At 34.4% G+C, this 15,247-nt stretch overlaps 1 protein-coding gene across 3 annotated transcripts in view; it reads right to left on the reverse strand.

The window, feature by feature from the left end:
* The window catches only part of IBTK (inhibitor of Bruton tyrosine kinase), a 94,265-nt gene that overhangs the window by 31,574 nt on the left and 47,444 nt on the right, over positions 1–15,247 (reverse strand). For all 3 annotated transcript variants that reach the window (XM_032857997.1, XM_032857996.1, XM_032857998.1), the window contains exons 17-21: positions 11,011–11,112; positions 8,175–8,292; positions 4,773–4,833; positions 4,109–4,230; positions 2,543–2,655 (exon numbers count right to left, since the gene is read on the reverse strand). In XM_032857997.1, coding sequence (XP_032713888.1) covers positions 2,543–2,655; positions 4,109–4,230; positions 4,773–4,833; positions 8,175–8,292; positions 11,011–11,112 — 516 coding nt within the window. The remainder of the gene's footprint in view (positions 1–2,542; positions 2,656–4,108; positions 4,231–4,772; positions 4,834–8,174; positions 8,293–11,010; positions 11,113–15,247) is intronic.

A 15,247-nucleotide genomic window follows, 5' to 3' on the forward strand; every position in this document is an offset into this window, starting at 1 on the left:
CCTGTCACTGCCTCAAATCACTGAAGTTTTCTGAGTTTGTTTCCTCAGGTTTAAAGGAAGGGACATAAACTAGGTCATTATTAATGTCTCTTCCAGTTATGAAATGCTAAGATTCTAACACATGTGCTAATAATAACACAACTTAAAGCAAACCAAATGGGGTGCCTGGGTGGCTCAGTCAGTCAAGCTGTAAGACTCTCGGTTTCAGCGAGGTCAGGATCTCAGAGTTCTGATATCCAACCCCATAGTGGGCTCCATGGTCAGCATAGAGTCTATTTGTTCTTCTCCCTTTCCCTCTGCTCCATCCTCCCCTCACCCGCCACTCATGGTCTCACAAATAAATGAATAAATAAATAAAATCAAATATCTGCTTTTTCCCTAAGTCTTTTAGGTGACTTGAAAAATCACTAGTTTCATGACTGTCTCTCCATTTATTCCATCTTTCCATCAATCCACCCATGTGTCCTTCTAAGGACTAGAGGTAACTCATGTAACACAGAGAACACAAAATCACATAATTTTACATTTTGAAAGGTCCTAAAATAGGAATCAGGAGATGTAGTAAATGTGAAAGACCTATCTTCAGTGCTTCATCAGTCAATTTAGGTATATGATCTTTTTTATATTTAGGTATATTATCCTTTGTATATCTTTTTGTGTTATCTAAAACAACTATTCTTGACATGATTTATCCTTTGAGCATTACCGAAACATCAAGTACCTCATTTGTACATCATGTTAAACATAAAAAGACATTCTTTCTTTACTCTGAATGACAACTCCTCCTCTCCCCCAACAGGGACAAAAACTGTGCACTTGAATTTTTCAAACTTACCTTATCGGGCTGATTGACTATGAAAATACTGCTTATAGAAATTGTACCTGTTTATGTCTTACTTCTATAGACACACATATCATTTCTTAAAGCCATACTGCAGTCTCAGTATTTTATGGTCATACTTCCATATTTTTATCTAAAGAAACTACTAAAATTTAGATAGTTTAATCTGGATCTAATCAAATGAATCTAGTATACCACTGGCCTGAACTTTTGAAAACAAAAAGATGTAAGAACTGCGGCTCTAGTTAAAAGAGACTAAAGAGACATTTATAAGCAAAGACAATGTCTATCTCCATAGAATACTAGACCTTTTTTAAGGTCAAAACATAAAAAGCTATAAAAACATTCTTGAACAATTAGAGAAATCTGGACAGAGATTATAATACTACATATTAGTGAATTAATGCCAGTTGATGATATTGTAGATGTGATAGTGATACTGTGGTTATGTAGAATAATATCCTTACTCTTAGGAGAGTCATATTAATATTAATTCACATTAAAATATCATGCCTACAACTTCCAAGTGGATCTATAAAAAATGTATAGAAGGTTTGGAGGATGAGGGAAAAGAGCAATAGAAAGTCTGTAAGAAAAAGTAAACGTGGTAAGAGGTTAATGATACATCTGAATGAAGGGTATACAGATTTCCATTTTTCTTCATCTTTTTAGTATAAGATTTCCAAAATAAACAAAAATTTTAGAAAAACTACATAACCTTTACTTTCAAACAGCTCACATAATGCATAGATATGAAATGTGTTATATTACTAGATTATAACCTAATGCACATGACATTACTGATATAAATGAAATTAATCCATGTGATAATAGTATCTGTGCCATATTTTGTATATCTCTAACCCTCTATGCCACTAGACAGAGTGGTCTTTCTAAAAACATAAACTTTATCCATTCACATCAGATGCCTTAAAAATCCATCAACTAGGGGTACCTGGGAGGCTCAACTGGTGGAGTGTCTGACTCTTGATTTCAGCTCAGGCCATGATGTTAGGGTGTGACAGCAAACAGTGTCGGGGTTCTCACTGGGCATGGAGTCTGCCTGGTATTCTCTCTTTCCCTCTCCTGCTGCCCCTCCCCCATCTCTCCATCTCCCCACCCCCCAAAAATATATATATAAATAGATAGATAGATAGATAGACCTCCATCAACTAACTACCCACAGCCTTCAGAATAAAATTAGAATTCCTTAGGTTAGCATAAAATGCCTCTAAAATCTGACCAGTTTTCAACTACCACCCATATGCACATACCCTACATGGCTGACTCAGCTGAACCACAAGCATAAGAAATGTTCAGTTCTCTCTAGTGCCTCTAGTCTTGGGAGCATATTGCCGCCTTTGCTTAGTATGTCTATTAGCCTGCCTCCTTTTCTTGGCCCACTCCTCATTCTTGAATATGCAACTCATGTATTATTTTCCTCTAAGAGGTCTTCCCCGATTTCTTCAGATTAATATGGGCTCTTCTTTTGTGCTCCCAAAGCAAACTTCAATCAGAATATTTATTACAATATACTATCATTTTCTGTAGCCTCCCTAAGACAAAGACTATTTTCTATTACAATAGGCTAACCCTAACCCTGGCAAGTGGCATAAATAGTATTTAATACATGTTAAGTGAATTAGAGAACAGACATGAAAGATTAGATCAGGAAATATATCCTAAGATATTTTCACTAACCTGTGGATGGTGGACTCTGAATAACATCTGAAAGGTTATAACCTCCAGAACTATCTGAACGCTTACGTGGCTTCTTTTTTGCTTTTGTTTTTGCCTTCTTGAACAAACTTTCCCTAGGAAAAAAGCAAATATGAAATTCATTTTTTAGAAGTTAAGTTACAGATTAACAGAACTATGTATTTTGAGCAAATGAATACATACAGCATTTTAGTCAAAGAACGCAAAAAATATACATGCTCCAGTTGCATTTATCTATGTGGCCCAGAGCAAATTACATGTTTTAGTGAAATTCAGTGTGATAATCTTACTTGTTCTGGCTCTACTATTTCTGTGAAAGTTAGAAATAAGATGGTATAGGGCACCTGAGTGGCTCAAGTCATGATCCCAGGGTCCTAGGATCAAGTCTCACACCAGGTTGCCTGCTCACTGGGGAGCCTACTTCCCCCTCTTCCTCTGCCTGCCTCTCGGCCTGCTTATGCTCTTGCTCGCTCTCTCTCAAAATAAATAAATAAAATCTTCAAAAAAAAAAAAAGAAGATAGTATATAGGAAAATACTTTGAAAAGTAAAATAATCAGGTATCAGAAACTGCAAGTAACCCAGATGCTAAAGGGGTTAAAAAAAAAAAACCTCTGGAACCCAAGACCAGTTTCTCAGTAAGCTGCATAGTTAGTATACATAGTATATATATAGTAAATGACTTGAATGCCCAAAGATTTTAAAAAGTCATTTATCAAGTAGAAGGAAAGTAATTCTGTAACCAGTTGATAATTGAGTCTAAGACGAAGATTGGAAATTCTAAACAGGGCTTGTTAAATGGCTGGCCACACTACAGGGAGATAATGTAGAACCTGGGATATTTTGTTGGAGAATTCCCAAATGTCAGTCACTATAGGCCCTATCTCTTGAACCAGTCAAGTTCTCAGAGAAAAAAATCCATAGTGCACTCCTCTTAGATTCAAACTCTCTAGAGGGCAAATCTTTCTGTCAAGATGGATGGGAGAGGCAATCACTGGGGTAAATGGGATTCAGAAAGAGGTCAATGCTCTATATAAGAATTTCTAAAAATGTTCTTTTCCGAATCTAACGACTCACCCTAATCTTCATAAATCTGCTACCTCTAATTCTTAAGCCTTTCTGGAATTCTGTTTTAGTCTTTTTTCTGTTCTAAGTCATTACTCTCAGCAACCCCTTTCCAACTTCAAAAACCATAAATCTTCTATTTTCTCCTTTCCTGTTCTCTCTAGTCCAATATGCCTTTCTTATTTATTATAATTTCAGCAGGATTTGGGAAGGTAGCTAAGATAAATGCACTTATTCAACCAGATTGTTAACTTGAAGGTTGTATTCCTTTTATATTTACAGTTAATTCTGTTACATCTGCAAACAATTATGCACTTATTCTCTTATAATAAGGCTAAGAATAAACATAAATACATACTTACGTCAGGATTCTCCAATTTTTCTTTTTAAGCATGGAAGTGTTACTAGTGTAAAAGATTGGGGGTGGACAAAGGAGGAGGAGAGAAGAAAAGAAGGAAAAGAAAAAAAAGAGCAACAGAGCTTACGAATAATTCTGTTCTAAATTTATTTCTTCTTTCAAAAAGATATCTCCATCTTCTACTTCCAAATAGCTAATATCTGGTCCATCTTGATATGGTGTAATGACTCTTCTATCCATTGCTGGAATCTATTAAAAAAAAAAAAAAGGTGTCCCTTGTTAAATACAAAATGTATAAAGACTTTAAAAAAAATAGGTATATCCCACTTGTTCATACTGATAATGTGGTAACATTAACAAGGAAAAGTCTAGAATGCTTAATGACTTCCTACGTTCACGATAATGAGAAAAAGCTGGTTAGGTTCATTCATTTTTACTCTAAAAAACTCACCTTTTCAAAAAAGCTCTACTTTTTATCAAATACAAATTAATCTATTTCTTAGGAATCGTGTGAATCCACGTATTTTTACTGCCCTGACATTTGGTAAATCAATAACTAAAGAAAAGCTTTCAAGAACTTTCATTTATAAAGCAATTAAAATAATCAAAATTGAAAGTATTTAAGGATAAAATTATCTTACTAATCTGTGGGATCTGTAAAAAAATTTACATCCTCATTTTTAAAAGATCCTAATATGTTAGAATTCATTAGGAAATTACTCCACTGAGAAGTCTGACCTAATAATACTACTTTAGTTTGATCATATTATTGAAAAAAACATAAACCTTACCATTTTTCTATAAAAGACAGAAAGATCCTTTAAAACAGCTTCACTTAAAACATCAAGAGACCTAAAAAACAAGATACAAAATTCTATTTTAAGACTTAAGTAACCTAATATTTATCAAGATTTTTCAAATATGTAGACATTTTACATTTCTAAATAAGCAACAGTTATTTTTTAAATCATTAATATGCCAGATGCTATAAATTCTTTTTGGAAGTATGTATAGTTATACATTTCAAATAAACAGCAATCTTCAAGCATCTTCAATAAAACTCAACTCTTCGAAAAGATTTTTCTATCATTTATATTGTAGCAAAATAGCAACTACAGTTCTTCCTTGACATCCCAATAAATCCATCAAAAGTTAAAAATCTCTTAAGTCAAAAATACACTTAATATACCCACTTACTGAACATCAAAGCTTAGCCTAAACTACCTTACACATGCTCATAACACATACATTAGCCTACAGAGCCTTTTTTATAATAAAGTGTTGAATATCCTATGAATTTATTCATTACTGTATTGAAAGTAAAAAACAAGCATGTCAGTTGTTTACACCCTTGTGTTCCTGTATGTCACTGGCAACCGTGGCTCACTGCCACTGCCCAGGATCACCAGAGAGTATTGTACTACTTATCACTAGCATGAGGAAAAGATCAAAATTCAAAATTCGAAGGACAGCTTCTACTAAACATGTTTCACTTCCACACCACCATAAAGCTGAAAAATCCTAAGTCAAACCATGGTAAATCAGGGACCATGTGTATTCATTCTCCAACTTTCCAATCTTTGGCTACAGTAGGTACACTATACTGACAGAACAATGGCCTAACATGATACCTTAATTCTATCTAGAACTATCACTGCATGACTTTGAGCAACTCAATTTATCTGTTTAGGCTTTAGTATGTTCATGCTGCATAAAATAATGTTTGGACTAGATCAGCTGTATTTGAAGTAAAATTCAAGGAACTCCCAAGTTCCAAAGAGATACTTCTAAAGCATCAGTGAAAACTTAAATCAAAACTTACATTTTAAAATATATTTTAACCTATCTTTACAAATGCAAAACAACTTGCCTATTCAAATCTGTACCATAACTGTTCTTAACATTTTGATGATAATTAACCTGTTTTGGTGCAGTTCTCCTTTTTAACGTCTCTGTAAATATTTATTTACACCCCTAGGAAACACATATTTGATAAGGAATGGTTAAATTTGTACAAATCTTTGTTTTATGGCAAGTTATGCACACCTACTCATGTAAAATTATACAAGTGATATCTACTAAGTGCCATTCTTAATGGTTCGCCTGACACACTTGTCACAACATAACAACCGAACAATGGTACTGAGACACATCATTTTCCAATATCATATCTTAGATAGATTTGGTGCTTGTTTTGTATTTTGATTGATTTCTTGTCTGAAACTGCATGAGCTTAATTTGGCAAGGCAAAGTTAAAAAAAAAAAAAAACTGCTCTGATTACAATTATTAATATAATGTCAGCAAAGAAATTTATTCTGAAACCTAGCCAGGTTCTGATACTAAAACACCAGAGGCATTTTAAATCACATTGCGAAGGGGCATCTGGGTGGCTCAGTTGGTTAAGCATCTGCTTCTGGCTCAGGTCAGGATCTTAGGGTCCTCCTACCAAGATCCATGTTAGGCTCCCTGATCAGCGGGTAGTCTGCTTCTCCCTCTCCCTCTGCTCCTCCCCGCACTTGTATGTGCTCTTTCACTCACTCTCTAATAAATAAAATCTTTTAAAAACTGAAATAAAATAAAATCCTATTGCCTAACATCCCATAACATTAATTTACATTTGAAAAGCATTTTCACAAAATAACAAAGCATTACATTGCCAAAACACTTTCCTCTGAATTTAACCCTATATAGCAATTATTAAGAACCTATTAGTGATTCACCTCTAAAAATCAGAACACTCTTATTTCAATCATATTTTAGAATCAGTTTCATTAAGATTATCCTGACTGTGAAAGGTGGGATATCAAAAATCTGTTTCCAGGGGCACCTGGGTGGCTCAGTCATTAAACGTCTGCCTTTGGCTCAGGTCATGATCCCAGCGTCCTGGAATCCAGTCCCACACTGGGCTCCCTGTGCATCAGGCTCTCTGCTCGGCAGGAAGCCTACTTCTCCCTCTCCCACTCCCCCTAGCTTATGTTCCCTCTCTCACTGTGTCTTTCTGTTAAATAAATAAATTCTTTTTTTAAAAACCTGTTTTCATTTATAATAAATTATATAGATCAAGATTTTGATTCCTTGCAAAAAAAGGGTTCCTGGGTTTTCTCATCTGTAATATGAGGATATAAACAGAATCTACTTCATCAGTTTCCATGAAAATCAACTGACATCTGCACAGCACTTTTAGGATGCTTCCTGGCACATAGTATTAGTTATCATTTTATGGCTAAAATAAAATACACAAATAAATGATACTGGAGCTTGAAAAATGCTAAGTGCATGAAGAACTCTCATCTAAAACTTCCCCAGAACACTCATTTTTCTCACCACTGACTTTATAGTAATAAAAATTTGACCTTATATTAAAAACGGAATCTGTAAATTTATTTCATTAAACAACTCCACTAAAGATAATGAAAAACAATGGGATGAAGTTTCTAAGATCCGTCTAATTCTAAAATACTTATGACTCCTAAATTATTAGCATTAACAAATCTTTTCAATCCAAGTAAACATCAGTAATATGAAATACTAGCTTATAAAATAGGGTGTATATATTCAGCCAATTGTTTTATATAAAATGTGTCATTTCTCAAAGAATCATTTCATTACTCATTAATTTCAACATAAAGATTTAAATATTCATACCAACTTCCAACAAACTAAACCAACTAAATTTTTCAGGCCATCTACTGCAGCCTAAGTTTGACTAAAGAAGCAATATGTAATATAAGAAATATCCAAAGAGAAAAATGCAAAAAGAAAAGGAAATCAACCAGTAACAAATTTTTCACGTTTACATGTGAAATAATTATGTGCTGTCTTAATTAGTATTATATGTAGTTTCCAAAAGCCTAGGTAACAATTACATAGTTGTAAATCAGCCTAGACAAGCAAAGAGATATGCATACATATAAAGAATATACCTGTAATAATATTTTCCTACAAATTTCCAATAAGAATGGAAGCTCTCCATTGAGGACAAGGATTTTGTCTATTTTGCTCACTGATGTATCTTAGCAGTGGCTGGTATATATTAGGCACTCAAATATTGATGGAATGACTGAAATCCCTTACATTTTATTTTCTACAAAGATGTAATTTATCATATGCCTTTTTAAATTACTAATATATCTGCTATCCTGTATAAATAATTGCTTTTACAACAGTCATATAATGTATGCACCCAACCTACCTTGCTTCAAGTAAAGCAGCCATATTCAGTCCTATAAACTGTAAACAAGACAGTTTCAGTTGTTCAGCATTATACATTGCTGCAAATTCCAGTATCATAGCAGCATTCTTTAGGGTAACTATAAAGAAAAGATACTCAAAATGAGATGAAAGCCATGTTACTACAGCAAATACAATATACTTATTTTTAAAGTTGTCAGCTTTGAACATTAAGAACAAGAAAAACTGAAAGTAGTTTCTTGCCAAAATAACTTATACTAAGGCAAATTTAGAAGCTACTTTCCATCCCAGTGTGCCAAAGTAATTTTAAATGACTGGTTATGAGGAGAAATAAGCACACCAAAAGAAAATCCAGATGACGTGTTACAGTGTCATCTGAAAGCAAACATGTAATAACTGACAAACTTCCACCTAACGTTTTTAGAACAGTTTCAACTTCCATCAATACATAACTTTCCTTTTCATTTATATAACACAGAATTGTCATTCTCTCTCCTATAAAACTAAAAAGATCTTAAGATAAACTAGAGGCACCTGGCTGGCTCAGTCAGTAGAGCCTGCAACTATTATCTTTGGATGGGTTTGAGCCTATGTTGGGCACAGAGATGACTTTCAAAAATTAAAAAATAGAATATGCTTAAAAGAATAAATTTAAGGGCGCCTGGGTGGCTCAGTGGGTTAAGCCTCTGCCATCGGCTCAGGTCATGATCTCAGGGTCCTGGGACTGAGCCCCGCATCGGGCTCTCTGCTTGGCAGGGAACCTGCTTCCCCCTCTCTCTGCCTGCCTCTCTGCCTACTTGTGATCTCTCTCTGTCAAATAAATAAATAAAATCTTTAATAAATAAATAAATAAATAAATTTTTAAAAGTCAAGGAAATGTTAAGGGTAATTTTAAAAAAAGACTAAGAGAAACTAATGAAATCAGTCTATAAAACATATTTATATTGAGTAATCCATCGGAATTTATGTGGGTGTATTTATACAAATTCATACTCTATATATTTGGAAAACAACTGCATTTAAATATCACTGTATTATTATTTATGCCAGTGCAGAATCTGGCATACTGTACAAAAGATTCTGGATTTTATTACAATCCCAGTAACTTTACATATGAAGTATCCTAATTTGCTAGAGACCATCTCAGAATATTCTACCTACCTAGCATGTAACTTTGGCTTCCCAAACCCCTCCATTCTTTATTTACTGTGAGTTCTAACCAACAGAGGAACACAACTATTTTCTATACTTGGCATATTCCACATTTGTTTTTCTTTCTTCCTTATAACTCCATCAAAAGGTACAACTGCAGTCAATTATGGTCTTTGTCCCACTCCTAACCAAACCTAAAGTTTCGACTAATTATGAACCCAAAGTCTCCCGTTTCATGAAAATGGATCATACAAAAATTTTAGAATTGGTAACAAGGACTGCCCTATACTAAGAGACCAGACTTCTGTTGAACCCTTCTCTTGCTAAGTTCTAGGATGATTAAGCTATTCATTTATAGGATAGTTGTGCAGCATAGGCCAAAAAAAAAATATCCAAGCAGTGCCAGGAAAGTCAATTGAACAGCTGAAAATATCTCCAGTATGGATACTTTATTCCTGTTATATTAAAATAAAGAATGCAAGAAACATTTCTTTTTGATAACCAAGAAGAAGATATTCCATAAAGCTCAAGAAAAGTAATTAAGACACTAGAGCTAAGACAAATTATCAGCAAGTACAAATTAGAAATTCTGACAGGAAATCACTTCATATTTCCCAAAGTGGAAATGAGACAATGAAGATGAACAAAGATAAAATAAAAGCTTTTATATCAGACTAAGAAAACCTAACCTTTATCCTAGAGTAAGCACTTAAAAATACCTAAAGAGAGAAAGACATATAATACTTCCAACAGAAAGACTGAATAAAAAGAGAAGTAGAGAGAGGACTTAAAAGATTACCGTGACACTACACAGAAGGGACAGATTATCAACTAGCAGAGTGACAGAATAAAAAGGTGGGGGGAAAGTGGTCAATAAATATAGTTAAAGACGCATCAGTTCTAGCAACTGAAAGAATTTGGATGCAAAGAACAAAATAACATAAAAAACAGCTTTGGGTTTCAAAAGCTGAATGTTTAAAAAGATAGCAATACAATTAACTGAAATAATGAAGTATTCAGGGACACCTGGGTGGCTCAGTTGATTAAGCATCTGCCTTCCGCCCAGGTCATGATCCCAGGGTCCTGGGATCAAGTCCTGCATCAGGCTCCTTGCTCAGCAGGGAGCCTGGTTCTCCCTCTGCCTGTTGCTCCCCCTACTTGTGCGTGCACACACTCTCTCTCTGACAAGTAAGTTATTGGATTTTTTTAAAAATGAAGTATTCATTAAATGAAATAATGAACAGAGAAAGAAATAAGAGCTTAATAGAAAAGAGAGGTGTTTTGATCAAATACATCAATGAAACAATTATATAAAAATTCCAGCAAATAGTAACAGGTAGCTAAACACAGACTTACAGCCAAGACCAGGGCAAAAGGAAAAAATTTCTTTCAAGCACTCATCTTTGAAATTTCAAAATAAATTTCCTAACATCTTCATAATTCAAGGTTTTACAACATTTCAAAAAACTTAACATATTTCAATTATAAGATATACGTATTTTCACCTATTAACACATCTGAAATAAGAATGTGCTTACAATGACACAAAATAGCTTAAATGTTTTAATATTTTCCATGATTCAAAAAAATAATGGTGCATTTTACCACAAATGGAATCATAAAGTCAATGAATAATCCTATACCAACCTGAAAACGTAGTGATACTCAAATTCAAAAGTACTCACGTTTCTCAGTTAATGCTACTTCACACATCCCTTTCAATCGAGTTATAAGAAACTGATCAGCCACCACAAGAACACTACAAACAAAATCCACATTTTGAGATTCTAAAAAAAAAAAAGAAAACAAGCAAAACTATTACTTTGTAAACGTTACACCAAAAAAAAAGCTCTCCAAGTAATTAAGACACAAAGAAAGAGGATTATGACTGTTTTCTAAATGTTGGAATGGCAACTCTGATAAATAGTAATAATGTGAGAATTTTCTACCTTTTAAGTAGAAAGCTGGAAAGAAACACACCAAAATGCCCTGGTTCACACTAGGACATAAAATGGGCAACTTGAATTGATCTTTAAGTCTAGAAGGCTACAAGAATGCATGACCTATTTAAAATCTCCCATGTTGTTAAACATTTCTCAATCTAATAAAGGAAAATCAAAATCTCAGTATCAAAATTATATAGGTACATGTTAAATACATTTACATTTGTTAAGAACAAATATATACATATATATGGAGAGAGAGGTGAATAATGCTCTTAGATAACCATTTTTGTTTTAAATAAAGAAGCCTAAGAGTATATTTTCTTTTTAAACTACAGGAGTTCCTTAATTTAAAATAACCTCAGTCCTGAGTACTACTAATGGCCTTGAGCAATTACCCTGACACACTGCCAGAATAAAAACATAAATACAAAAACAAAACAAAACAAAACCACAATAGGAAAGGGGAAAAAAAGATTACAAAGAAAAAAAAAACATAGAAAAACCATTTTTAACAAAGAAGGAAGAGGGGAAGTCACTGAATAGCAAACTAAGGACTACTAGAACTCCTCCACAAAAGCAATGAAGATACTATGAAAACTGTCAAAATCAACTTTTTCAAAATTCAAGAAATTAGTCAAAGGCTTACAATAATCTGGGGAGTGCTGACTCAAAAAAAAATGGCTGAATCTTGGTAGGAAAAGAGAGTGATGGGATGCTGTAGCTTTTTCTATTTAAATCCTCTTTTCCCCTCCTCCATAGTTGTCTTAAAAACCAATAACCTTGCAATCACAGTGGAAACAAACAACTACAGCCATTAAAGGAGGCAGAAGAGTTACGAAGCTACATTATCAAAGAACTGTCATTATTTGACATGCCTGGCAGTTTTCTGGAAATCCTACTAGCAGGGTTTGTCTTTATTTTGACCTGACTCAAAGCTTTACTGGTGTTAAGAGGTATTTCCTTCACGGCATTTATCAAAAAACAATCAGTAGCAATTGTTTAACACTGAAGCTGACTGAGACAATGATAACAGATGGTAGAAACAAGAAGCAGATCAAAAAAGGTTTGTTTTTGGTTTTTTTTTTTTTTTTTTTTTTTTGAAAAAAGGGAGGATGGCTCAGTCAGTTAAGCCTCTGCCTCTGGCTCAGATCATGATCCTGGGGGTCCTGAGATCAAGCCCCCATCAGGCTCCCTGCTCAGCAGGGTGCCTGCCTGCTTCTCTCTCTCTCTCTCCCTCCCCCTGCATGTGCTCTTGTTCTCTCTCAAATAAATAAAATCTTAAAAAATAAAAAATAAAAATTAAAAAAAGGTAGGGAAAGAGAAGTTGTTATGACTGGATGTTTGTATTCCCTGAAAATTCCCTAATTTCCAATGTGGCTGTATTTGGAGATGGAGCCTCTCAGGAAGTAATTAAGGAAAAATGAAGTTGTGAGGGTAGAGCTCTGGTCCAATAGGATTAGGGTCCTTCTAAGAGAAGAGGTATCAAAGAGGTGTCTATTTCCCTCTCTCCTGCCCCCACTCCCAAACACACACACACACACACACACACACACACACACGTACACACACAGAGGAAAGGCCATATGGGGATCCGTGTACAAGCCAAGAAGAAAGTCCTCACCAGAAACCAACCTTGCCAAACCCTAATCTTGGACTTCTAACCTCCAGAATTATGAAAAAATTAATTTCTATTCTTTAAGCCACCTAATATAACCTATGGTATTTTGTTATAGCAGTTCCAGCTGACTAATGCAGATGTCCCTAGGGGGTTTTGAAAAGTTCCAACACAATGCTGTGAATCTAGAAGGCCACACACACACATACAGACAACTATATACAGGCCAAGGAAAAACTTAGGCCCTAAAGTTTTACCTTTGGCTGGACATGAGGCTCTGCTAAAGCAGGAAGTAAGAGCTAAAGTAGAGTCATAAATTGCCTGCCTGAGAAATGAAAGCATGCCCCAAAACACACGAAGAATCCATGGTAAAGACTGGGAATTTATTTGTTTTAGGCATTTAAGGAAATTTCTAATTATTAGCTGACCACTAAGCTAACCCAGCAGAAATTTCAGTGGTCACACAAGACAAAGAATAGAGATTTTACAGAATTAATCAGTTCAGAAAAATAAACAAAGAGCACAAAGAACACAGCTTGGGGAGGGAGGAGAATCTGATTTCAAGAGTTACCACATTATATTATTTAAAATACATTAAAAATTATGAAAGATGCCAAAAACATGTAAGTATGGCTCATATATAGGAAAAAAGTAACAAAGAGAAACTGTCCCTGAGGAAGCTAAGATGCTAAACTATTAGGGTTTAAATCAGCTATTTTAGGGGCACCTGGGTGGCTCAGTGGGTTAAAGCCTATGCCTTCGGCTCAAGTTATGATCCCAGGGTCCTGGGATCAAGCCCGGCATCCTGCATCATCCTGCATCAGGCTCTCTGCTCAGCAGGGAGCCTGCTTCCCTTCCTCTCTTTCTGCCTGCCTTTCTGCCTACTTGTGATCTCTGTCAAATAAATAAATAAAATCTTAAAAAAATAAATAAATAAAATTTTAAAATCAGCTATTTTAATTCTTTTAATAAAGGAATTAAAGAATTAAAGGAAATCATGTCTAAAAAATTAAAAGAAAGTATGAGAGTAATGTCTCCTCAAATTAAGAACATCAATGAAGAGGCAGAAATTATAGGTCAACTGAAACTATCCAATCTGAAGAAGAGAACAGAAAGAAAAAACAATGAATACAAATTAACATGGCATTAGAGACCTATGGAACACTATCTAGCATATCAAGATACATATGAGAGTTGCAGGAGAAAAGAAAAAAAAGGCATAAAGAATATTTTAAGAAATAAAGGCAGAGTGGGGAGAAGTACAATGTAGAGGTTTTGTATTCAATGGAAATTCAGTCATGATTCGTTTAAAATATACTGTTATATGTAAGCCTAATGGTAACCACAAAGGAAAAACCTACAGTAGATACACAAAAGATACAGAGAAAAGGAATCAAAGTATATCACTACCAAAACATCATTCAATCACAAAGGATATAATAAAGAGGGAACTGTAAAAGTCAGAAAACTGACAAAATGGCATTAAATCCCTTTCAAGAATTACTTTAAAAGGATTAAATTCACTAATCAGAAGACAAAGTGGCTGAATGGACTAAAAAACAAGATTCAACTGTATACTGCCTACAAGGACTCATTTTACCTTTAAGAATACACATAGGCTGAAAGTGAAAGGATAGAAAAAAATATTCCATGCAAATGGTAACTGAAGGAGAGCTGGAGTGGCTATACTTCTATGAGACAAATAGGCTTCAAGTAAGAAATAGAAAAGACAAAGAGGTCATTATAATAAAGGGGTCAATTCATCAATAGGATATTAACAGCTGTACAGAAACATGCAACAAACATTATTAACAGTGAAGCACCTAAATACATAAAATATATAAGCTGAAGGCAAAAGAGTCATCAGTACAGTAATAAGAGAGCTTGAATATCAATATTCATGTTCAAATATGGACAGACCAGGAAACATCTGACTTGAACAACACTAGAGACCAAAAGAACCTAACACATATATACAGAACATTCCATTCACAACAGCAAAATACATATTCTCAGAGCACATAAGACATTCTTCAGGAGAGATCATATATGAAGCCACAGAACAAGTCTTAACAATTTAAGACTGAATGATACCAAGTATATTCTCCAACCACAGTGGCATAAAACTAGAATAACAGGATGAAAATAGGGAAATGAGTAAATATGTGGAAATTAACACGGTAATTCAAAGAAGAAATCAAAGAGAAAGCAAAAAATACCTTGAGACAAATGCAAATGGAAATAAAACAGACCAAAACTTACGGGATACAGCAAAAGAACTTCTAATAAGGAAGTTAATACTGATAAATGCCATAACAAAAAAGGAAGATCTTGAAAGAAATGAGGGGTGCCTGGGTGGCT

The sequence above is a fragment of the Lontra canadensis genome, unplaced genomic scaffold (genome assembly GCF_010015895.1).
Source record: "Lontra canadensis isolate GAN:19392208 unplaced genomic scaffold, GSC_riverotter_1.0 scaffold14, whole genome shotgun sequence".
Classification (NCBI taxonomy): Eukaryota; Metazoa; Chordata; class Mammalia; order Carnivora; family Mustelidae; genus Lontra; species Lontra canadensis.